General features: G+C 42.5%; 2 protein-coding genes across 2 annotated transcripts in view; one reads left to right on the plus strand and one right to left on the minus strand.

Moving 5' to 3' along the window:
• Positions 1-26,617, minus strand: part of LOC139379358 (synapsin-3-like) — a 121,917-nt gene that overhangs the window by 47,159 nt on the left and 48,141 nt on the right. Inside the window, exons 5-6 of the mRNA XM_071122165.1 lie at positions 22,002-22,158; positions 21,326-21,415 (exon numbers count right to left, since the gene is read on the minus strand). Coding sequence (XP_070978266.1) covers positions 21,326-21,415; positions 22,002-22,158 — 247 coding nt within the window. The remainder of the gene's footprint in view (positions 1-21,325; positions 21,416-22,001; positions 22,159-26,617) is intronic.
• LOC139378734 (metalloproteinase inhibitor 3-like) lies at positions 989-20,440 on the plus strand. Its single transcript, XM_071121180.1, has 5 exons — positions 989-1,303; positions 10,005-10,087; positions 11,055-11,166; positions 13,218-13,339; positions 17,720-20,440. The coding sequence occupies exons 1-5, from the start codon at positions 1,174-1,176 to the stop codon at positions 17,915-17,917; spliced, it is 645 nt and encodes a 214-aa protein (XP_070977281.1). The 5' UTR covers positions 989-1,173; the 3' UTR covers positions 17,918-20,440.

Here is a 26,617-nt window from a genome sequence, read left to right on the forward strand (position 1 = left end):
ATTTGTCTAATTCTAGAAATTGTAGCCAGCGTGAAGGATTTTACCAGCACACACACTGGGTCACTTGAAAAACACTCTCTCTCTCTCTCTCTCAACTTCAGCATGAGAAGCTTTTGAAAATGAGGCTGGTTGTGAGACTAATGCCAATACGCAGAAGTGATTTTTCAAAAGGTATAAAAGGGTTCTGTGGTTCTCACAGAGGTGTATTCATAAGCATACACAGTTTTATACAACAGGTGCAAAACTGTCTACAGTCCAAGTTTTTTTGAACTATATGAAAAGGTATGGTGTAAACAAATGAAGTTCATTACTGCCTAGAATTGAGCTTTGATCACTGACCAGGAAATGCTACAGAAGTTCACCGAACATAAATGGACATTTAGTGGTGAGCCTGGATAAACCACAAAACCATGTCTTTCTGATACACCCAAAGGAAACCTAATTTGTACATGTTGCTGTTTCACTGTTAACATGAACAAAACATGGTAATAACAACATAAAAACAAGTGGCAAGTCTCCCATTAATTATGATAAATAAATGCTCCTTGTAGGTATGAAACATTACATCAGGCTTATACGGGCATCACTACAGTCCCTGGTTCAAATCCAGGCTGTATCACATCCAACCGTGATTGGGAGTCCCATAGGGCGGCGCACAATTGCCCCAGCGTTGTCTGGGTTTGGCCATCATTGTAAATAAGAAGTTGTTCTTAACTGACTTGCCTAGTTAAATAAAGTTAAATAAAAGTTTTTAAAATATGGTTTTCCATTCAATTAGCAATTTCCAGCGGTTTTTACTCAGACTGGAATGTTTCAGGGGGACAAATGTGAAAAGGGGAAAAATAATATTGTAAAGTCAATTCATTGTCAAGTCAATTCCAATATGTCATGCATCTGTTATTCTTTGCTGACATCATCGACGGCTCGAGTCGTGATTGGCTGTCGTGCCGCGAAATCTGGCGAGGTGGGTGGCGTTCCAGCGTCTCGCGCACTATATGTAATTTGTGACTCGCGCTCGGAGACCCAGTGACAGGCAATACGGGAGAGTACAGTTGGACATACCCACTGAAGCAGACAAGAGCTCAACTCGGGACAGACTTTGAATAACTATTCGGCGACATAACTTTTTTTGTTGTAAAGTAAAGACAGCGAGGGAGATTTTACGCACTAAAAATGCAGTCCCTCTGTCACCAACTGCTCAGCTTGCTGTTCGTTTTCAGCAGCCTTCAGATTTATCAACTCACAGAGGCTTGCTCGTGTGCTCTGTCGCACCCGCAAGATGCGTACTGCAACTCTGACATAGGTAAGTCGTATGGTTTGTGGCCACATATGTCTGTCTATATGTTATGCCAACTAAAATATTTTCTCTATTGAAATGTATGTTTGCAGTGGTTTTGTGATATTCTGCATACATGGACTATATTTGAATAAGAAACTGTTGTTAGTATAATGCAACTTTGTGGGACCTACAGTAATGGGTAAATCTCTGCCAAATAAAGTTATGCATAAAATGGAACCATCACCTAAAAGCCCATTTTAAAAACAGACTGTCAGAATATTCCAGTTTGCAAGTATCAGATGGCTCGTAGGCTAACGGTTTACTACAACAGCACGCTTTCTGAGTAGTCTAAATAAATGCGTCATCTCTCAAATTAGTGAGTCAAGAGAGAGGAAGCATTACTTTATTTCCCCTTGCTCTGATGAGAGAGAAGAGTTAAATGGGAACGGTATCCATGGAAACAGGTCCCACTGATCATGTCTTTCAGAGCTAAATGACCACTTGCTGAGCAATAAACCAAAACAGAACAGGCAGACAGTAGCCAGCCAAGGGGTTTTACTGCTGACTGAATATTGCACCCATGTGTGGAGATTACCAATGGCAGATTTGAAGTGGAGACTAGCTACTGTTCTTGGGTGCTCTTCTGTTCGGTTGGGCTTTCCATAAGATGTAAGAGCCAAGACTTAGCTAGGAATGTTAAGCAAGTGCTATTGCAATCAACTTGTTAAATTCTACAGTCCTATTGGTATAGCATTGCCCTTCAAGTGTTTGTGCTCTTCTATGAAAGCACATGTTTACTTTCCAAAAAGGGGGCTGATTCATTCCATTCACACATTTGATATTGGTATAATAAGTATTGGTTATTGACTTAGGTGCACTGGTATTTTCTGTGTTGATACCAGGTATATTTTCTTTTGGGGCTGGTCCTCGGACCCACTTGTAGCAGAGATTTCTTTGGCCTCCTGCTCTGAGGGTGGCTTTGTAAAGCTTGTTGTACCTACCACTGGGTCATGCATGCACAGGCTATGCCAGAATAACATTAACTCAGCTGTTGTTATCGAGAAATACCAGTCCAACCTGAGCAGTGTTATTGGATAACACTTGTTAAGACCAGGTGGGTCCTGGCGCTCTGTTGTTGCTGCAGGAGACTCATTCCTGTAAAGGAGTAAGGGATTATTTGATAAGCCTGAGCAATAATTAGTATTGTGTGGGTCTAAAGCAGGTGGGAGAAGGTAGAGTTAAAGAGAGGAGTCCACTGCTATATATATACAGTATTAGGACAACTGTGTGCAGCTCTCTTGTATTGTGGAACGGAACTGCTGGCAGCAGGCAGAGTGTGGGTTTGACCAGTCATCCACCACACACACACACACACACACACACACACACACACACACCTTTGTCAGACACAGCCATCAAACGTCAATTAGGGTAGCAAAGTGGTCCAATGCCTCGGAGCGGAGGAGAAGTGGACTTCAGAGCTGTTCCATGGGCGGAGTCTTCCAACTATGATGTCATGTTTTTTTCTGCAGTGATCCCTAGTCCAGCCAGTGAACTATGACTGAAGCCTGACGAGGTCAGAGGAGAGAAAGCGATGTGTACTTTTCAACATGGCAACAGTTTAAAAATAATACCCTCACACGTGGCAGGTTGACCATGTCAAACACCAACATATTTATGCAAACATTTCCTCAGCATTGATGAGCATCGCCTCTTATTTAATTCATTATTGGGGGTTATGCTAGTTAGTGACCAGGTTCCATTGTGTTGAAAATGGTAGTACAAATGTTAGTATCACCCTGTCATGCCCCCTAAATTGTCTCATCCCATTGGCAAGGAGTGGAGCCTAGTGGGCCAGAATCTAGGGCTGGCTTTAATGGCTGCAAGTGCTCCAAATTCCATTTCCAAGGTCTTGGTTCAGCCAGAAGTGCGCCACGAATGCCTGTAGCGTGCACAGAACTAGGGATGCCTCTTCCCTCCCATTGCAAGGGACAGTGTCACAGTAGTCCCGATAAAACATAACTCTGTAAACATGCCATTATGCCAAAGCCAGGATCACATTTCATCATGTAGATGACAACTGTAGAGCTATTTTTCACAAGTGGGACAGGACAATTGGCCATGGAAAAAGCTTGAGATAATTCTATGGGAGTAACATGCACACTTCCCCCCCCCCCCCCATTTATTTAACCTTATACCCATCTTCTGCTCATTGAGCAATACTGAAGGCTATTGCATTCAGTTAGACAGTAAATTAAGATAGTGTTGGACTTCTGTTAGGATAGGGCTTTAGTGCAGTTATCATGAACATGTAAGCTTATGACTATTGCATAATTATTATGCAACTGATGACAGCTTTAGGCAAGATTTCACATGTAAAATTCCAATAGCTCTTGTGTTGTAAGCCAACTGGAAATGGAGTTTGGCATGAACATGATGTTTTTGGATGGTGAAGGATAACAGTTATCTCCTGGCAACACCTAGAGTTAAGATGGATATTCTGATTTGTGTCCCCTGGGCATGTCCAAACAAACATGTGCTGCAGTCTTGTCCAAAAAAGCACAAGTCAATTTTCTGGGAAGAAACGCAGTTCCAAAAGCTTCTTTATGGCCTTGGGGTTTGATGATTGTTTTAAGAAAATGTCACCTTTGATAAACCTTAGTGTCAAAATACCCCTAAAACATACTGTATGCAGATCTATACCTACAAAATATTCCTTATGACAGATATGAGTTATAAAATGTGCCTTTATCCTCATCTTTCCCCCCCATTTCATATGAACAGTACTTTCAACAAAGGCTGTTTTTCATCAACAACTCATTTTTCCTGACTAAAACTATGATAATGAGAAGAGATGCCCTGGGAGGAAAAAACGAACTATTACAAATTACTTTTAATTTTAGTTGACAAATGTGACGAGAATTCCCTGTGACATTTAATTTGACATGAAGGAAATGTATCAGTTTTGTCCAATTCCAAGCATGCATGCAGAATATTTCATGCTATCCTCTCATTGGCAGAATTCACATATTTCAGTTGCGCAGTCTGATTGAGCTCTCCCACACAGCTCCAGGCAATCACTCGTCAACCTTCTGAACTGATGCGAAGCCTGGACACTTGACTTGTAACTAACTTCAACTAGAAGGCCTGATTGGTGCTGCATAGATGGTTGTCCTTCTGGAAGGTTCTCCCATCTCTACAAAGGAACTCTGTAGCTCTGTCAGAGTGACCATCGGGTTCTTGGTAACCTCCTTTACCAATGCCCTTCTCCCTCGATTGCTCAGTTTGGCCAGGAGGCCAGCTCTAGGAAGAGTCTTGGTGGTTCCAAACTTCAATTTAAGAATGGAGGCCAATGTGTTCTTGGGAACCTTCAATGCTGCAGAAATGTTTTGGTACCCTTCCCCAGATCTGTGCCTTGACCCAATCCTGTCTCGGAGCTCTATGGACATTTTATATAGACAGGTGTGTGCCTTTCCAAATCATGTCCAATCAACTTAATTTACCACAGTTGGACTCCAATCAAGTTGTAGAAACATCTCATGGCTGATCAATGGAAACGGTCTCATATCAAAGGTTATGAATACTGGGGTATTGTGTGTAGATTGATTAAAGAAATAAAAATCCTCAATTTTAGAATAAGGCTGTAACGTAACAAAATGTGGAAACGGTTAAGGGTCTGAATACTTTCCGAATCCCTTGTAAAGTTTGTATGTGAGAACTATTTAGATGTAAACTTTCAGTTTTTCTGAACTCACTTCAGTTGCATAAAAGGGAAGCTTGCACTACCTGGTGCAGGCACATGCGCAGATCAAATACACCACTGGAACGCCGATTAAGCTGTTTACATGTCCTTATCATTCAATAGATTGCTCAGAAAACCAGGTGTTTTAATCAGTGTATGCATACTTCAATTATGGCCTCATGCTGATTAAGACAAGAGTAAGGTGTTTACATGACTAATGTCATACTCAGCCTTTTACTATAATCAGTTTAAAATCAAATTAGTGTGAATGTAAACATACTCAATGTTTACTCTAACTTTCATGTAGGCTATTTTTTTCTTTGACATCAGAAGCTCCATTTTCCCATGCGCGCTGTTATTCATCTCTGTTGCCGCTCTCGCACAGTGGTCTGTAAATGCAAGTTGCGGTTGCTTCCCCCCCCCCCCAATGGTAAAAACAAATGCTATTTGTTGAATATTAGGAGTACAGTAATACTTCTGGCATTTTTTTAAAGCTCAAATTCTCCCCTTATCAAGGAAACCACTTATTTATCCCCTTTACGGTTGTGATGGGCAGAAAATCAGAGCTGTAAATTGTTTCACCTGTAGCCAAGGCTTTATTGCCTATATGGTTAATTATGTTTGGCATTGGATACAATCTACCACAATATCAACGTTGCCATCTAAGGTATACGAGGGGATAGAGGCCTAGTTGGCCAAGGCTATCTGAATGTGCACATGATGGAAGTTAGGTAGCTTAAATATTCATTATTTAATAGAAAAAAATGCACTGACCTAACTAGACTAAAATTGTCCTGAATTTTAATCGACTGATAACTAACGAAGGACGAAATGACAAATGTGATTAAGACTAAAAAGGTATTTTAAGGACTAAAGCTAAATCTAAAATAGCCCAAGGGTTTTTGGCAGCTAACTTATTTGAGGACCATGGTCAAACGGCTATGGTTAACACACACAGTGAATATCTAGATGTGGATTAAAACACAAATGGTGACCTTAAGCGCCCCTCAGGTGTAACGCTGAGTGAGGAGGGACTAATTTCCACTATCAACTTCAAAGGTGACACTGTAGAACATGAATCATCCCAATTTTAAGAGCCAGAAGTGAGTTCAAAGCCTGCTCCCGTTGTTTCGTAGGCCCTGCTCCATAATAACTAGCAGCACCAGCTCTAATAGATGTATCAGATAGACATTCTGAATTGAGGAAATTAGAGTACAAGAAAGTGGAAAAAACATGTCAAATACCAACTCCAAATAACCCGAGGGTAACTTTGCAATCAACGTAAGGAGTTGAACTAGGTCAGCTGATATACGTTCTCGCAATGAACCCTTCCTTGCATTTCTAGACAACAGTCAGCCATTTCCTGACAATTCTTTTCTTGCTGCATACGGACAGAGACAGAGAGATTACTTTTGGTGCACAGCAGACCTACTGGGCTGAAACAGCCCATTCACATTGGAACAGAGGGGAAGGCTGTTTTTCTAAAGCTTTTCATGCAGCAGATTAGCGTTTCGGTCGGCCCTAGCTACACTTTGGCCCTGGTGTTTAATATCCCAAGGAGCTGAGGTGTCAGGAGCAGACCTTTACAATCTCGTACCATGCACCGATTCAATATAGAAGATTACTGCTGTGGGTAAGTGTGACTTGGCCTGGGATAATAACCTTGGAGAAACATGTACAGTAGTTTAGCCTGGTGTAAGCTAGTTCTCAGAGTGGTGAGGGAGGTCCTCAAGTTACCCTGTCTTTTCTCTTGGGAGACCTGGCGAGGGAGGCAATGAGCTACAGTTACTATAGGTTGCAATAATGCAAAAACCAACCCTATTCTCTACTATGCTCTTCCCAACTGGCAGAGGGCATAGATGGTCCCATATTATGAGGAACCTTACGTTATTTGGGATCAGCTCGGTGCATTCAAAGCAGCTTCATTCCATAAGGCCAGTGTTCCTTCCTGTTAAAACAGGTCAAGAGGTCAAAAGGTGCAAGATTCCCTGAATGTTTGACATGTACACCCTGTTAGACAGGCATAGAGCGTTTAAGCCATCCCTTTTCTGCAGACCGCTTAACTTTAAAAAAAATCACCAGTGTAGTCCATGACTGCTTCTGAAATAGTACCCTGTTCCCTATATAGTGCATATCTTTTTAAAATCAGACCTACACATCCCACGTTGGTTAAGTTGCTTCCATCTTGGACATTACTTTTCTATTCAGGCCAAGTGTAATCCCACTACGGGTGGGGTCAGCTCGAAAAAGAGGAAGAGCACTTAAGAGTGATTTCTTTTTTGAGTGGAGCACTCAGTGAGTGTGTCATACTAAGTAGCATCGTTTCCCCCCCCGCACACTCAGATCATGTTCAGAATCAGTCTCGCTCTCCCTCGCTTATCACCACACACACAGTTCACAACTCTGGTTATACACAACCACATTATTTCCCCCTATTCTTCCCCTCTTCATATGACCATCTATCTTGTCATGGTGACTTTTCCCTCATCACGCAATCTGTTTGCTGCAATCACAATTTAGCCTGAGGTGCCTCACAAGATTCACAGGCAAAATGGAAAGCAGGAGGAGGCTTAAACTGCTTGATTGAATTACATTCCCACTCGTGTTGCAATTAGAATTTGAATGCATAGTTTAGTAATCCCATGCGTCGGGGAAGAGATACTGTGCTAAATGAATTCAATTACTTTCTCTGTCATACCCCAGTTACTTCTCCTTATTAAGAAAAAATCCATTTACTTTCCACTGGGAATGTATGTCAAATCCACTGCAAAACATTAATATGCTGCGGCAGAAACAGGAGAATAGCACTCGCCTGTAATTGCTATGTGTGTTGCAGCACACACAGAGAGAGGACAGGGGGCACACACTCTAGAGCTGCAGTGCCGTTTACAGCTAAACGAACCAGTACTGATCAGGTGGATATCTTATGCAGTGCTTGGGCTTAGAATTGGATTACATAAACACTCACAATTTGGTCATTTGACACTGGTGACCAGACCTAGCCTGAAGAGGCATATTGAAAGAGAACTCGGTGGTCAGGAGTAAATATAGCTAGCATTCTGAGATCTACTCAGGGCCCTTCCCTTGGAAGTCAAAAGGGTCGCTGTAGGGAATAACACAAATCCTCGGTCTCACCAGCAGCTGCGGCCTTTCACACATTCCACCAGGCAATGACTTCAGCACCACCCAATTAGTGGTTGCCCGCCCAGTGGCGAGCGTATCCCGCCTCAAAGAGCGTTTGGTGTTACTGTTGGACTCTTGTTCAGCGATATGACCTATGACTCCTACGCCTAATAACAGTTGAAGGCTCAACGCACAGCTCTTTGGAGTCGGAGTCTTATCGTTTTGGGTGGGGAAAGCAGTCTTTGCAATGGAGTTTAGGTTTTAAGGGGAAGGCAGGTTTTCGGCTACTGGCTTTCTGAAAATAGTGAGGGATCCGTGCATCAACATCACTTAAGGAGGGATCAGAGTAGCATAATGTTTCATATCTTCACATTCCACAGTAATAGTCGCTTTGCTCCATACAATTACATCAGTGAAAGTACCATCCATTTGACTCTGCATAGCAGAGACTGGTTAGGTAACAATGCTTTGAGGCTCATAATATGCGAGTTGATAGATTAATAGAGCAGATGTCCTTGGGTACATTGGCTCAAAAAAAGTCACCAAGAACACAAGGAGAATAGATAACCCGAATAGGTTGAACATAATCGATGCCTTCTACATGGATGTAGAAGCTATCAAATTGGATGGCTGAAAATTGGATGGCTGATGCTCTAGTCATTCTAAACTGGCAGGTGAAAATGTGAGCTCCATTGAAGGTGTTGATGTCACCTCACCGGCATCTTCTAGGATACTTTTCTATTCATAAACCACCACGATTACTGCTTGTCCTTTAGACTCCCTTTGTGTCTGGGACTTAAATACATACTATGACGCTATAAGAGATGTTACAGTACATCACTTCTTCACTCTATCTAGAGGAGTGAGACACGCTTCCCTTTTCTCCCCCCTCACAGGCTCGAGAATGTGAACCTCAAAGGAATGTAGAAAGAACATTCCGGAGAGGAAAGATAAACATCCCCACCATTAGTTATGTCTGTGGCTGTCAGGCTGCGGTGAGCAGGTGAACTTGACTCAAGTTGACTGCGCCTGCAAGTGGACTACCCTTTCACTACCCATTCTCCCCCGGGGGGCCCCAGAGCGCTGATACAAGTACTCTGGGGAGGACCCGATTCACTAGCCTAAATGAGGCCTCGCTCGTAAGCCGATTTCCCCCTCACAATGGACCCCACTTACTTTAAAAGGAGCGAAAGCAAACAAGGTGATTCCACAGCCAAACTGTGTCACCTAGCCACTGTTTACATGAGGGTGAGCAGCACTGATAAGATCTTTTTCCACCCTGTGCTGAATGTAAAGAAAGGAGGTTGTTTAAAACAGTGGAGACGCATGGTTTTACGATACAAGGATAAGGCAGAAGGGAGGTAGTAGTAAAGCTGTGGCCACATGTTCACTGTCCTGAAGAACTGCTTTGGCCTCAGTCAAATTCAAATGCTAGACCCTAGCCTTCTATTGGACTTGCCAAGCAGAAGCAATCCATAAAAATAAATTAATAGATTATAAACTGAGCCAAACCCTTCCAAAATCTTCCATGGGTCTCTCCTCTAGGGGCTGGGTTTTAAATAGGCTTTGGAAAAGCAATGAGCAGCCCAATGCATTCTAGGGTCCTAATCGGGAGGTACTTCTAGCTAAAGCATCTGTATGGGTGATATGTTGAACACATTGGACTTACTACTGTATTTAGGCTCCTATTTTTGATGTTAACAAACATCAACCTGGCTCCAGGTGTCAGGGACAAAACTTGCTCTGATGTGACCTAAATATGGGAAATTATCCAATATGCTGGATTTGTTAGCTAGAGGATTTCCAATCTCTGTCCATTGCAAAATGGACTAATTCTGTGCTTGTGTCTTCTGTCTACAGTGATCCGTGCCAAAGTGGTGGGCAAGAAGTTACTGAAGGACGGGCCTTTTGGCACCATGCGTTACACTATCAAACAGATGAAGGTAAGCCGCCATCGCATCATTCAGCCCGAGTTTTTCATAATCTGGCCCATACCTTGAAGAGCATAACCACACTATGGGAAAACAGCACAAGGCTATAAGAATCACTAACAAGTTCATAGGCTTTGAAACTAGGAGACCAGCTTTAACACTGTAGGCCTACTAAAATGATAAGTGTATGACTAGGCAACTGCAGCAGTAACACTTAAGTTATAGTGCAATCCCTAATTCTTATTACCAAAACATGAGTTCACAGATGCTGTGAAATGGCCAAGCTTTTCCATTAAGTGCCACAAGAGTATGTTACAGAGGATTAGACATTGTTTTCATCATCACCTTTAAAAAGTTTGGCCCTGTGGCAAGAAGGTTTGGCTAATCCAAGTTGTGTGTTTGAATAGGAATCCAACGTAGTCGTAATGGCCTAAAGACAATCGCCTCAGTAAATAAATCATGAAGAGTGGGCTTTGTTTTCCCTAGAAACATTTTCCCAGAAATCCCCCGTTTTAGGTCCCAATGGCTCGCCTCTTTCACGGCTTGTCCTGTTATTTCCAAGAATAGCAGTGTCTAAACAGGGATTTCCTGTTGTTCCCAGACAAATAAATCACGACGGACCAAACACAACAAATCCCAGGGCAAACATTTACTTTGTCTGGCAGCGTTTGTGTTCCCCGCACCTGAACTCAATGGGTGGACCCACGGTTCAACCCCAAAGTCACGTCTTCATTATGTCCTGTAATTATGTTCATTTTCATGTGGTTAAATGATAGCATCAGTGGCCTCTTCCTCTACTACACTGAAATATTGGAAGCAATATCATTATACTGCACTTGTTTATTGTTGTGGAATCCTGACAACTTCGAGAACTCAATAAATCCAGTTGCGTCAGAAGCAAGAACAAGTGCCAGAGGTGTGCTCTTCATTCCAGATTATAATCGTTATGACATACTGTTTGTCATGGTCTGTTTTGCAGATGTACAAAGGATTCAACAAAATGCAGCACGTTCAGCACATCTACACAGATGCATCTGAGAGTTTGTGTGGAGTCAAGTTCGACATCAACAAGTACCAGTATCTGATCACAGGTGAGTCAATATTCCACCGATCTGTACTTGGCGGGCTGCACAGTTGTCATGGTGGTGCCAGAAACAATGTCTTTCCATTAAGAGCTATTAATAAGCAATAAAAAACAGCCTCACGAGCTGCCTCAGGAGCATATTACCAAAAACAAATTAGCGAGGCAAGCAAGCACATCAGTGGAGTTGATGCCAGCTTGTTCTCCCAGGCCTATTTCCCTAACTCCCTCTCTGCAGCACGTCCCACAACAATGGCAGCGTTGCTAACAGCAGCCCCAGTTTTTTGTTTTGTTTAAATGCAACCCCCTCCTCCGTGAAGACTTCTTGACTGCTCTGACAAACTTTCCCACTATATATAACCTCGCGTCTGTGAGAGACGAAAGAGGCAGGGGGGGAAACTTATTTTTTGAAGCATTTCCTTCTCCTTTGGGGTGTAAACAGTAGAACCTTCTCTCCTCTTTTATAATGAACAGTTCTAGCGAGAAGGTCTGGCGTTTCCAGTGCAGGAAGGCATTTATCAAGTTCAACTTCAATTCATTAGTTGTATGTACAGGATACACCATCCAACGAAATGCTTCCTTGCATGAATGCACAGTTGAAGTCGGAAGTTTACATACACTTAGGTTGGCGTCATTAAAACCCGTTTTTCAACCACTCTACAAATGTATTGTTAACCAACTATAGTTTTGGCAAGTCGGTTAGGACATCTACTGTGTGCATGACAAGTCATTTTTCCAACAATTGTTTAGACAGATTATTTCACTTATAATTCTAGTGGGTCAGACGTTTACATACACTAAGTTGACTGTGCCTTTAAATAGCTTGGAAAATGTCCAAATGCCTGAAAGTACCAAGTTCATCTGTACAAACAATAGTACGCAAGTATAAACTGCACACAGCCTTCATACCGAAGGAGACGCGTTCTGTCTCCTAGAGATGAACGTACTTTGGTGCGAAAAGTGCAAATCAAGCCCAGAACAGCAGCAAAGGACCTTGAAGATGCTGGAGGAACAGTTACAAAAGTATCTATATCCACAGTAAAACGAGTCCTATATCGATAACCTGAAAGGTCGCTCAGCAAGGAAGAAGCCACTGCTCCAAAACCTCTAAAAAAGCCAGACTACGGTTTGCAACTGCACAAAGATCATACTTTTTGGAGAAATGTCCTCTGGTCTGATGAAACAAAAATATAACCGTTTGGCCATAATGACTATCATTATGTTTGGAAGAAAAAGGGGGAGGCATGCAAGCTGAAGAACACCATCCCAACCGTGAAGCACGGGGGTGGCAGCATCATATTGTGGGGGTGCTTTGCTGCAGGAGGGACTGGTGCACTTCACAAAATAGATGGCATCATGAGAACAAAATATTAGTTGGTTAGATTGAGGCAACATCTTAAGACATCAGTCAGGAAGTTAAATCTTGGTCACAAATGGATTTTACAAATAGACAATGACCCCAAGCATACTTCCAAAGTTGTGGCAACATGGCTAAAGGACAAAGTCAAGGTATTGGAGTGGCCACCACAAAGCCCTGACCTCAATTCTATAGAAAAAGTCAGTGTGGGTGTGTGCGTGAGCGCATGTGTGCTAAGGTGTGGAGAGTCAGCGCAAGTGGTCAGTCCAATTTGTTTGAGTGCTAGCTGGCGGGCTACAGTGTAGGGTGAACCTGCCTAACCTAAAAATAGAAGCCCAATAGAAACATAAAAATAGAAGTTAGAAAACCTTTTGGGAATTCTGAAATAGGGGTGTTGGTTTAATATGGGACCTACTGTACAAGATGGTCTTACCATAGTTCAAACGCTTTGGACCACTTGCTTGACTGGTGTATTTATGCTAGGCGAGGTATGGCAATTATACAATTAGCCAAAAATAGGCTAAGAATGACATCTGACTCTCTCCCATGGCATTTGGGAATATGACATGAATTGTTTTTCAGTCTGTTTTTTGGGGAAACAAACAAACCATTGTAATGAATGTTGTAAGTCATGAAGAAAAAATTCACGAATGATGTAATGCATAACAAAAGCTGATCTGTAACCAACCCTCTCTCCCCCTCAGGCCGCGTGTTTGACGGCAAGGTCTACACCGGGCTGTGTAATTTCAACCAGCCATGGGAGCGCCTCTCGCTGGCCCAGAAGAAGGGCATCAACCACCGCTACCAGCTGGGCTGCAACTGCAGGGTGAGTGGCAACAACTGCGCTCTCAGGAAGAATATGGATGAAGTGGCTCCCAGGGAGAATATGGATAAGATGGATATGTATAAGGAAGCTAAAGCAACCCAACAGCAGCAGAGCCAAGATGGAGGAGTAGGAGCCAAAAAGAGGGGCAGAGGCAGGCAGAACACCCTGCTTACTGCAAAGCATACCATCCTGCTCTGAGCATCTCTGTTCCTCCATCTAGAAGACATCTTACCACAGAAAATGACAAGGCACTTCATAATCTCCATATGTTATTAGATATCGGATATTGGTTGTGTTCATTTTATAACCATAATAATTGCTTTAGTGGTCTTGCATATATTTGGTCAAATAGGTTATGCTGATAAAACTGCAACCAATTATGAAATCATTGCCAAACCATTTAAAATGTTTCCCTCTATTCTTAAGTGTAGCACAATACAAGAATGACTATCAAAATATATACCAAATCATTTTGATTATGTTATTGTAACTTTTCTGATTGTAGGGACATACTTTTAAATTCCTGATAGTGGCTGACTGATATAATGTAAGCTTTTAGCTGTCCCCTTTCAATTTTGGCATCAGAACGGATAATACACATCCATGAATGGAAGTGAAGAGAGAGGGGAAGACAAGGAGAGAGAAAAGAAATTTATAATGATCTTTGTGAGTTATTACATTTAACTACACCGGAATCACTTTCCCTGTTATTCCAAAGCCTGAATTCCGCACGGGGACGGATCCCCTTTATGTGGAACCTGCTCCTGTGCAGCTCCAATCCAGGCTCATAAATATCCTACTGTACTGCATGGCTCCAGACACACCATCTGGTCTGCCCATCACCGGCTCCCGTCACCAGCAATAAGTGCATTGCCAGACAGGAGACCGGAGTAGCTACACTGTCCAAATGCCGGCTAACACCTTTCAAACTGCTCACACCCAAACTGCTGAAAGGGTTGTAATGTTAAGACACGTTAGATGTACAGTGAGTCTGAGGCAAACGCAGAACAGTGGAGGGGAATGTATGACTGTGACCAAACATGGCAAGTCAGCATCAGAAATGGGAAACAAACTTGGACAGAACTCGCCATGGTAGAAGCGTTTTTCTTTTAGTTTGCCTATTTCAGTTCAACCGTAATCTTTAAAAATCGGGAAAAAAACAAAAACACACATGTGTAGCAGCATCCTATAGCTAGAACACAACACCTCATTGTGTGAACCCCTATGAACCAGCATGCTTACTGTCTGAGAAGACAAGTCAGGCACAGGCAGTGCAGACACAGCCATCTGTGGTTTTATATCAAGTGCAAGAATCTCCTAGAGTGCCAACGTCACACTTCACCGACGCTCCCGCCAAAATCATTAAAACCCGTTTGTCATCCTTTGCATTCTTCAACAAAATATGATTTACAGCTAAGGAATGCAGGAAGCATGTGAAAATAATACACTGCAGTGCATAAAGAAACCATTGGCGTCAGTAAATGATTAAAAAGCCAACTGTCCATAACAGCCCTATGAACACCAGAACCAGATAAACTTCACAGAAAATGCTTGCACCATAAAGAATGCGTTCAGCTTCACCCATATTCCTCAAGCTCTCTGCTGTTGATTCCTCTGGCTCGTTCATTACAGTATACACAGCCTTTACTGAAACACCTTTGGATTTCTCTAAAACAGAGTTTTGTCAGTTTCAAATTTTTCACCTTTAAAAATACATTTGGCAGGTTATACGGTGCATTCGAAAAGTATTCAGACCCCTCGACTTTTTCCACATTTTGTTATCTAAGAGGCTTATTTTAAAATGGATTACATCGTTTTTTCCCCCCTCATCAATCTACACACAATACTTGTCCTATCAAAGTTGCACAGAAATAGGTTTGGTAAGATAGTCAGGACTTGCAGAAAAATCATGGGACAGCAACAGCAAGAACTAATCTCTCTACCTGGGCAGAGCCCTCCATAAGGCGAATAAAATTGCAGTTGACTCGTCCCATCCACTCCACCCTGAATTCCAGCTCCTTCCCTCTGGCCGCAGGTACAGAGTAAGGTTAAAAAATAAAAATAGGGCCAAGTACTCTTATTCCAAATGCAATTCTACAACTTAACATGTTGGACTAATTGCACTTTGACTATGAAACTGCACGTACCCTGCCTATTTGTTTGTAAATATCCTTTGCTATTTATTTTACATTTTTGCACACCTATATTTGTGGAGTTTCTCCCATTCTCTGCAGATCCTCTCAAGCGCTGTCAGGTTGGATGGGGAGCGTCGCTGCACAGCTATTTTCAGGTCTCTCCAGAGATGGTCAATTGGGTTCAAGTCCAGGCTCTGGCTGGGCCACTCAAGGACATTGAGATTTGTCCCGAAGTCACTCCTGTGTTGTCTTGGCTGTGTGCTTAGGGTTGTTGTCCTGTTGGAAGGTGAACCTTCGTCCCCAGTCTGAGCGCTCTGGAGCAGGTTTTCATCAAGGATCTCTCTGTACCTTGCTCTGTTCATCTTTCCCTCAATCCTGACTATTCTCCCAGTCCCTGCTGCTGAAAAACATCCCCACAGCATGATGCTGCCACCACCATGCTTCACCGTAGGGATGGTGCCAGGTTTCCTCCAGACGTGACGCTTGGTACTCAGGCCAAAGTTTAATCTTGGTTTCAACACACCAGAGAATCTTGTTTCTCATAGTCAGGTGCCTTTTGGCAAACTCCAAGCGGGCTTTCATGTGCCTTTTACTGAGGAGTCGCTTCTATCTGGTCACTCTACCATAAAGGCCTAATTGGTGGAGTGCTGCAGAGATGCTCGTCTTTCTGGAAGATTCTCCCATCTCCACAGAGGAACGCTGGACCTCCGTCAGTGACCAATCAGGTTCTTGGTCACCTCCATGACCAAGGCCCGATTTGCTCAGTTTGGCCGGCGGCCAGCTCTAGGAAGAGTCTTGGTGGTTCCAAACATCTTTAAGAATAATGGAGGCCACTATGTTCTTGGGGACCTTCAATGCTGCCAAACCTTTTGGGTACCCATCCACAGATCTGTGCCTCGACACTATCCTGTCTCGGAGCTCTACGGACAATTCCTTCGACCTCGTGGCTTGGATTTTGCTCTGACATGCACTGTCAACTGGGGGACCTTTATATAGACAGGTGTGTGCCTTTCCAAATACTAGAATTTAACACAGGTGGCCTCCAATCAAGTTGTAGAAACCTCTCAAGGATGATCAATGGAAACAGGATGCACCTGAGCTCAATTTCAAGTCTCATACTGTATGAAAGGCTCTGAATACTTATGTAAATAAGCTATTTCTAATTAGTTTTTTTGTATAAATTTGCAAACATTTCTAAAAAAAAGGTTTTCGCTTTGTCATTATGGGGTATTGTGGGTAGATTTTAAAAAATACAAATATTTCTCAATCAATTTTAGATTAAGGCTGTAATGTGGAAAAAGTCCATTGGTCTAAATACTTTCCGAATGCACTATGTGAGAAGGAAATGAGAAGTTTAAAGGATGTTGACGGAATTGCAGTGCAATACAGATTTCTGTCCCTTTGGTTTTCTCCTCCATTCCCTTTGGGAAAACTACCAACTAAGTAGGGGACTTTCATTTCAGAGGCTAGCAATTAAATGAATCTTTGAACTCCACTGGCTTATGTACAGGAAAGTATATTTGAATTGTAACCATTCATTTTCATTCATCCTGTAGAGCAAGGGTGGGAAATTCCAGTCAGAGGGCCTGATTGGTGTCAAACGTGTTCTCCATCCCTAGCAAACACAGCTGAATAATCAAATTGCATTCTAAACTGAAGATCATGATTAGGTGATTATTGGATTCAGGTGTGTTAGCTGGGGCAAAACTGACACCAATCAGGCCCTCGGACAGGAATTGCCCACCCCTGCTGTAGAGCAAGGAGTATAAAATGCATTAGAGTTTCTAAATTGTAATATAATCAATTACAAACTACAAAAAGAACTTGACTCACTCACCCTTTGCTGATTCGACCCAATTATCTGGAGGGATTTATACTTAAATCACTTTCTGCTAATCAATATTGAATTCTCCACAAATTAAGTATTGTGTACAAGATTATGCATTGCGTCACCTTTTCCTGAAATGCTAATTCTGTCTTGGCCTTGTTCATTTACTGCTGAATGTAGACTCACTGTGCTTTGAATTGGTCAATATTTAAAAACAATTCACAGAAAATGAAACATATCCTAAAATCTGTCACATACCCTAAATCAGAATTTTTGTTAATCAAAAAGGATACAATTGAACTTCATTCAAGACGAACTGTAAAACACAGTGAGCCTTCACCAGTATGCTGTAGCATTACTCGATAAAATGTTCCTGCTTTACGGCTACAAATGTAGTTTCGCTTCTTCCCTCTGTAGATTAAGCCCTGCCACTACCTGCCCTGCTTTGTGACCTCAAAGAACGAGTGCCTGTGGACGGACATGCTGTCCCACTTCGGCTACCCCGGCTACCAGTCCCGGCACTACGCCTGTATCCAGCAGAAAGAGGGCTACTGCAGCTGGTACCGGGGGATGGCCGGCCGTGACAAAACCACCATCAACTCCACCGACCCCTGAGTGTAAACCACAACCAAGCCCCAAACCATAGCAACTGAGTTTCTTCTCATACTCACTCTTCTACACCTTTCCCGAACTCCACAACTCCCCTCGTCAACCAGAGTATTACAGAACTCTTAAAACGTACAGTACTGGCCCTGAGCGACCACTCCCACGCCCTCTGACGAAATATACAACTACTAAAATAAATCAGTGCCTGGCTGTCTCATAGAAGTAGCACTTCTGATGTAAACAATACCTTTTTTGTTTCATGCTGTACATTTCAGTTTCTCCCACCTTCCTTTTCCTACATTTCGCAAGCTATCAATGAGCAGAAATTAGACTTTCTTCAGAATGCAATAACAGTGGCCCTCTAAAAAGCAATACCTTTTTCAAACCATCCTAAGGCTTATATGGGTGGGATGGCATTTCAGCGCTGCAGTTTCAAGCAATCCATAATGGTTGAAAATGATCCTAATATTAAAGTGTGGCGTGCAAACAGTATCAACAAAGCTCCTGCAACAATGTTATTCTCAACACACGTTATGCACAGTAACCAGACACATTGTCACCAGTACAAGGATAATGCCAACACGAGGTATGACCTCAGAAAAGCACTCTTCCTCCAGTCACACAATAGATATTTAACAATGATTTTGAAATCACACGAAAGTGTATATGTTCACAGTTTATACTGTCAACATGTCTATTTATATGAATGATGTAATCTTTGCCACCCTGACTGCTTGCACTGTAAAAGTTTATTCTTGGTTGTATTAAATTGCATTTAAATTTTAGTCATTTAGCAGATCACACTATATGAATGCGTTGCTGATATCGGACGATTAGTTGAGTATAGCTATATTGGTCTCTAACCACAACTAAGAATGACCCTTACAGCTCAAGCACAGGGAATTCTTAAATCTTTCGCAGAGACATGAATGCAAGTTATTACATTTTTTTGTTGCTGTATATGATAAGTTACAAAATAATGAACAGTTGACTCGACCGAAACCTCTGTAGTAGATTTATTTATCGGTGTTTGTCGAATCAGACAGTATCCATGCAAATACTACAAACATCCTACTACAATAGCAAATATAGATATACATCTTTGTATCTGGCCAAAACTGTATTACCATCAATACCCTGTTTGGCTATCATGAAGGACCAGAATCCCAAATTGTGTTTGTAAAGCATTGACTTAATGTTAGTTCTGTGTTAGATCCGCCTTCAGCAGATTTTGAATGATGGTACTTTTGTCCAATCACAGTTCTCCTCCTGGTTCTCACGAGGTAAGGAACTTTTTTTCACTGCATCAGAGTTTAAAGCAGATGTTTCAGACAAAGTGTTTTCAAAAATGTATACTCCATTTTTGTAAGTATTTTAACTATTTCAGATGAAACTGATAAATAACACTATTGTCACTAAACTCTTCTACTTTTGAGTTTTCCAGTTCAGTATCTTCAGTCCATTCCGTCAGAAACAGAGATGCCTCAGCAGGAGTTAGAAGTCTTTGCCCAGTCTCGCAGCTATGCCCACTTTTCCATTATGTTCAGAAAAGGCCATGCCAAGTTGGTGTTGAACAGAATAGAGTAACAGCCCTGACATGCAAGGTTTAGAAGGAAATCCACTAAAATATAGTTAGTCAATTTATTATTCATGTAATCTATTATAATGTGAGGAACTCAAATTAAATCTAAATCTTGCCTCCTCCACAAGGCACTTCTTACATGAAATGCAATTATTTCAGGCACTATATTTACAGAAAGTCAGCGTTCTTTAAATCATTCAACAATGTAGAACAGAAAATGATAACATCAAAACAATGCCGAATTCGACATTTGCGACCATTTCAAAAGGAGAGGAGGTACATCAGTCTCATCAGATTTCCCCACTGCTGAGCTTCTGTTGACACCTCCTCCAGGCCTTGGCTGAGCTTGAAACGAAATCCAGAGGCAGATCCTCAGTCTGATAGTGGTCCTATGCCACAGCGATATCATGAAAGCCTCAACGTTCCACATCAGCAGCACTGTTTTTGTTCACCTCAGACAGTTAAAAGTAGAACTGGTTTAGCATTGAGAGAATGGTGGGCTCAATGAGTGTAGCCCGATAGTCCCGGAAGATGTAGATCCATCCACTCCATCCTTTAGTAAGAATACTGGGAAGGTTTCCCCTGTATGTTCAGCCTTCATTGACACACTTCTCTGGTTGTCAGTCTTGAGTTGTTTCCCTCTTACCAAATCTCCCTCAACTGGTTTTGCAAGGTTCACTCTCTTTGGCCTTGGCATCTCTGCATCTGTATTTTTTTTGTGGTTCATGTTTGTGTAAATATACTGTCTGCTTAACACAGAAACACTTGGTCAAGTCGATCCAGAGAGCATTAAAAAGGAAGCTGGCAATAAGGCTGTGTACCATGTGTGTGTACACTGATTCCTAAAAAAAGGGGGGTGAGCGAATGTTTCCTTGTAGGGGTTGTAGAAACGTTTGACTTAATTTCTGTGTTTTATATTTTTATAATAAAAAGATTTAATGAAAAATGGACTATATGAGTTTGCATCGATTCTTGTGCTGTTGATTTCTTGAAGTGAAAGTAGCACACTAGGTCATGATTCAAGCTCAGTATTTTATCACGGTCACAAGGCAAATTTGGACCTGACCTTTATAGCAATTTCTTTGTGATATCATAAAACAAATCTGTCTCGTCAGGAGCTACACTACGTAATGGAATTACACAGAATTGTTCCAACTTGCACATTCAACTTTGCATCCGTTAGATTACACCAGTAAATAGTTAACACAATAAATATTGCTTTAGAAATACCATTATAAATTGTTGATAACGTGGTAGCAAGCGCCAACAAGGCTCACTAAGACACTAATCAATCCCACCTGTTTGGCATTGGCCTAGAAAATATGTTAATAGAAAAATGCCCAGCTGCTACACTTGATAGTTTGGAGCAACCTTAAGCCTACTTAACTCCCACTCTCTCTAAGAACTATGGGGTTTAGTGTTGTGATGCTGAGACATAACAAAATAATTGTTACGACTACTATGAGGACAACATTCTTTAAGTGGTCTGTGTTTTCGCTGCCTGAAGTACCATAAACTCAACTGACGGGGATTGGAAGCTACAACCAGAGAATATGAAGTTGGGCATTATGCAAACAGGAGTTGTTTGCCAGAACTCTGGCTGAGACATTCAGCGTGAATGTTTACACGTGACGCCAAAGGAAATATTTTGCCTCACCCCCTTACTTTCTCTCGCTTTTTCTACCCCAAATTAGACAAGTGTCACAAGGGCAATATCAAGATTATCTGAAAAACATACAGAGTTCATACATTCCCTGAGTGCTGTGTCAATATGAAGATGGTAATGCAGTAAAGAGGAACACACATTAGAAACAGTGTGTCAGGAAGGCGCTCACCATCTGTGTGTGGTTGGGGTAGAAGGTCTGTTCGTTCAGTGGGAACTTCTCTGGGCCCAGGGAGTGGTAGAGCTTAATCATGTGGGAAAACTGCAAGCAGAAACAAAACACGAGACACCAAGCTATAGTAGTTACTGTATATAGAAGGCAGGATAGAAAGCGTCTTAGACTACATCTGTAGTTATCTGGAATTTATAGCACCAAAGAAAATACAATCATTGGACGTTTGCACGGATTTCAGTCCTAGATAAAAAATAAAATAAAAAAAGACACCTTGAAAGATGAATGCAGCCCTATCCATTAAAAAGGTTTTTGGGTAGAAACTTTGACCTCGAAAACATTCAGAAATTGTGAGAATTCTAAAAAAGGTATGTTCCGGAATGTTTTGTCTACTACCACCAACATGTTGTGTCTGGGTTCTAAAGACTGGCCATGGTACAAATGTAACATGGCCCGGCTCCAGCGCACCTTGCCAGGTAACCTCTGTCCTGTTAAAACAGGGTGAATAATAACAGGTATTACTGGAGGACCCTGGTCTTGCGGTTTCAGAGACAGGCGTTATGGCTCCTTTTAATAGCCCAAATAAATCAGTCTGCGGCTGCCGCTAAGGGCTTCTTCTTTATGGTTAAGATGGAGGGAGGAAAGGAGGTAAGTAGGCAGGTTATGGATCACGCACCACCCAGGGTTTGCTGCAGAAGTTGTAGATGGAGAGCAGGGAGTTGATGCTGGCGACTCCCCCGTACTGAAGGCCAATCACCAGGCTCCTGAAATCTTCACCCGGAGTCATGCTGTAGGCATGCTGGCGAATCAGGACAAAGTCTGGCTTGAAGGATCTGGAGAAAGACAAAACAAAGTGGGACATGAGATAACGGAAACCAACAACATTCTTCGTTCCTGATGTCAAGGTAAAGTAAAAGGGCACATTCTACCATCCTGACTTTCACAATCTGCTTCGCCAATTAACAAAACATTGATACAAACAGGAAGAATGCATTAATGTCAGCTAACATCTGTCCCACTGGGCACACGCTGGTTGAATCAAATGTTTCCACATCATGTCAATGAAATTACATTGAACCTCCTTGGAATTGACACCCAGTGGCGTGTGCCTGTGACTGCTGATGACACTTCATTACACTGTAAAGACAGCCAACCTGTTGTCAGTAGGGCATTTTAGAGACCTGGATATTGATACGAATTTAGCTTTAGTATATACAGTAAATTACCAAGATTGGTGCATGCATACTGTACTTCATTAAGGACTTTGTCACTCAAGTTTCAGACCTCAAGCAGTCGAACTATAACAGTAGCCATCTTAGAGCATTTCCAAAGTCCAACACAGCAGCTGTAACTGCTCAGAGCCCAGACCGATAGTATCTGTCACCGCATTAACGCGTTAAGATTACATGCAGCTCACTATTTACAAGTTGGAAAAAAGCTCCATTATTCAAAGGCCGTAAGATGAGTGCGAACAAAGGAACGCTGGTCAGAGAAGCTAATCTTCTTGACCATCTAACCAATTAACGCAGCCTAATCCCTCTCATTACAAACTGTTCTGGGAACAGGGCCAAGTAACCCATCAGGGACCCGGGAGGATTGTATCACATCTGGCTATGATTAAGATAAAGAGGGAGAAAATTCCACTCTTTAACTGAAGGCAGGTATACAGGGATGTGTTTTTAATTTTTTTCCCCAAAAGGTAAATTCAGCTTAGATTCAGGTAGGTGGGCTATCTTGGATGGATCTGTGCTGGCTGAGCTGAGGGATGTAAATTAAGTTCTGTCAGATGGCTGTCAACTGTTAGGGATGCTCGATTATTGTAATTTACAGTTTGGTGAATGGTACCTTTTTGATGCATCCGTCTGAAGTCATTGCTTCGACTTGATAAGCTGTTGAAAGTTATTTCCAGTGGACTTTAGCTGTTCTCAATGAATCAATGTCTAGAAAGCTCTGGCAAAGGTACTTGGTGTTGATCGAGTTGAGATTGCTATATTTAAATTTTTGTCATTTAGCAGACGCTCGTATCCAGAGCGACTCACAGGAATGCGTGCATACATTTTCGTACTGGTCCCCCGTGGGAATCGAAACCCACAACCCTGGTGTTGCAAGCGTCATGCTTTACCAACTGGGCTCACACACACAGAGCCATGGAAGTGTTGCTTATGTAAGACAGACGACTTGAGACAACTCAGGACTCAGCAGATCAGTGAGAGCTGTCGTGGTCACGGCGACACGAAGACTACAGCTGCTCTCTTTAAAATGTTGTGCTCACTGCTCAGCCAAGGTGGCACTGGACCAAGTGCTCACTGCACACTGCTCAGCCACAGTAGTGGCACTGGACCAAGGGCCGATCTATTTCTGCATCTGTTTATTAAGGGACAGACTGATACAAACCTTGCGCATACCATGCCCACATCACATGCACTGGTATCTGATGCACCAGGTTTGTCCTTTTAATATAACTTCACTTTCACTTACAATACTGGGATGAGGTAGGTAGATTGGGTGGGCTATTTACAGCTGCAGTGATTGGTTAGCTGCTCAATTAGCTGATGTTTAAAGTTAGTGAGGGAAATATAAGTCTCCAGCTTCAGCGATTTTTGCAATTCGTTCCAGTCACTGGCAGCAGAGAACTGGAAGGAAAGACGGCCAAAGCAAGTGCTGGCTTTGGTGATGACCAGTGAGACATACCTGCTGGAGCACGTGCTCCATGACCAGCGAGCTGAGAAAGCGGAGCTTTACCTAGCATAAACTTAGATGACCTGGAGCCAGTGGGTCTGGCGACGAATATGTAGCGAGGGCCAGCCGGCTAAGAGTATACAGGTCGCAGTGGTATAAGGGGCTTTGGTGACAAAACGGATGGCACTGTGATAGACGGCTAATAGCGGCTTATGTGAGCAGCCAAAGGCGTATGCTGCATGCACCCATCTGTACAACCTATTTACTGCTCATCATTAGCATAGAAGTGCAGGTTGAGATCATGCGATTGTTTTTAGCCAGGCTACAGCTAATAGCAGCATTGCCCTATAAAGCTACAGCATTAACACACTTATTCCAGCCATTAACTTTGTTATCAGTCCTTCTGCCCGAGTAATGCTCCCTGTGGGTTGTGAATCACATCAAAGCTGTGTATTAAATGTATTTTGTGCTTTACGATCCCAAATCGCTCAGGCCCAATGGTGATCACTTCATGGCCAATATGCTAATGAACCCTTTAAATTGTTCATCAGTGTTGCAATAAAGGAATGTTTAATGAGGACGGAGATGATGATGATGCCGAGATGTGAGGTAGGGATGTGCTGTATTTATGTGGAATTGAAGGTTCTGCTTTATTAGCCAAATGGAATTGGGTTCCTTAGGGAGAGGGGGTGAGCAGAGTGGGAGCTATAAACACAACAGATTGGTCCCACACACACACTAGTCCAGGCCATAGTCACTTCTACTGGGCGTCTTGCTGGTGCATGTTCAGCGTGTGTTACAGTTCAGTTGGCTTTGACTGTAACCATGGCAACTGCTTTAAATTGCAGCAAACTGTGGGACAGGATTTATTGGAACATTTGCATTAATGAACTTGGCTTTACCCTTTTACTCCTGTAATTGGGCTTTCAGTGTAGATGCCGTTTCTGTGTTGGTGCGGTGTTGAATCAGGGAGCAGATTGTCCCCATGTGTGAAGTCAGTGCTACTGGGGCAGGGAGGTAGGATATTACCATCGTGATAAACAATCACATTTGTGGCCATGGCTGTTTCAGACCTTGAAGCATGTCAGGGGAGGGGGAATACCAGTCAAACATGACAATCGCCTGCCATTCCATTCTCTAAGTAAATGCATCTTCCACATCTGACCTTTTCATCGACTCCTCTGGGAGATCTATTCGGAATTGCAATTCATGTACATTTATCCTTGTAATGCCCTCTTGCCAGCCTCAAAAGGTCCACTGGTAGAGTAATCTCCCTCCAATCTGTCTGACTCAGGTTGATAAGGGTAATACGGCCCAACCTCACAAAGTGTTCCACAAAAGGTCACGTGTGTTGACTGCAGCGCATTGCTCAGAACAAGAGGACATTGTGTTATTGTGCACCCGTTAGGTCTACAGGGAGCGTACGTACGGGACAGTTATCGCCACACACCAAGCCCAGACCAGCTTTGAAGAATGGATGGAGAATGACGGGAGAGTGAAAGAGCAGGGGGTGTGAGAGGTACATACGTATGTGACATAGTACACCATTTTCAGGTACCACTTTTGGTTTGTGAGTGCTACTTTTAGAACTACTGGCTAAAAACTTACAAGCCCTTAACCAACAATGGAGTTCAAGAAAGAGAGTTAAGTAAAAAAGAGTTATGTAAAAAAATATATATATAAAGTAACAATAAAATGGCTATATACAGGGGGTACCGGTACCGAGTCAATGTGCAGTGGTACAGGTTAGTCAAGGTAATTTGTACATGTAGGTAGAAGTGACTATGCATAGACAATAACAGCAAAAAACAGTAGTCTGAGTGGCCATTTGATTAATTGTTCAGCAGTCTTATGGCTTAGGGGCAGAAGCTGTTAAGGAGCCTTTTGGTCCTAGACTTGGCGCTCCGGTATCGCTTGCCCTGCGGTAGCAGAGAGAACAATCTATAACTTGGTTGACTGGAAGCTTCCACAATTAAATGTGGAAGAGACACTTCAGTTTAATGCATTCAGTTGTACAACTGACTAGGTGTCCCCCTTTCTTTTCCAAAGCGGTAGGTTTAAAAAAAAATTAAATTAAAAAAAAGATACTTTGTCGCCAAAGTACCGGAACATGTCTTTAACTACAAAGAAAAAGAGGGAAGTGAGAGAGAATGAGTACAGTAAAATATGCATTTTGGAGAGGAACTTGTTATGGACCATTTGGACTATTCGGAGCAGCGGTTGTACCGTCACGGTCACAGGCAGACCTGGCTGCAGTTCAGGACCATGATGTGCGGTGGCGCAGTCATGCGGTAGAGCCTGCCAGTAAAGGCCACTGCTCTGGCCATGGTCCAGTGAGGAATGCATGCAGAGCTCCTATGGAGCACAGAGGGTCAGAGAAATGGTGAATACACCTCCTACCCTGGCAAGAAAACAAGACATACACCGAGTGTATAAAACATTAGGAACACCTGCTCTTTCCAATCAGTGTAGGGAGGAGACAGGTTAAATAAGGATTTGTAAGTCTCGAGACAATTGAGCCATATATTCTGTATGCACCATTCAGAGGGTGAATGGGAAAGACAACATATTTAAGTGCATTTGAACAGGGTATGGTAGCAGGTGCACCGGTTT

The sequence above is a fragment of the Oncorhynchus clarkii genome, chromosome 21 (assembly GCF_045791955.1).
Source record: "Oncorhynchus clarkii lewisi isolate Uvic-CL-2024 chromosome 21, UVic_Ocla_1.0, whole genome shotgun sequence".
In the NCBI taxonomy this organism is placed as follows: domain Eukaryota; kingdom Metazoa; phylum Chordata; class Actinopteri; order Salmoniformes; family Salmonidae; genus Oncorhynchus; species Oncorhynchus clarkii.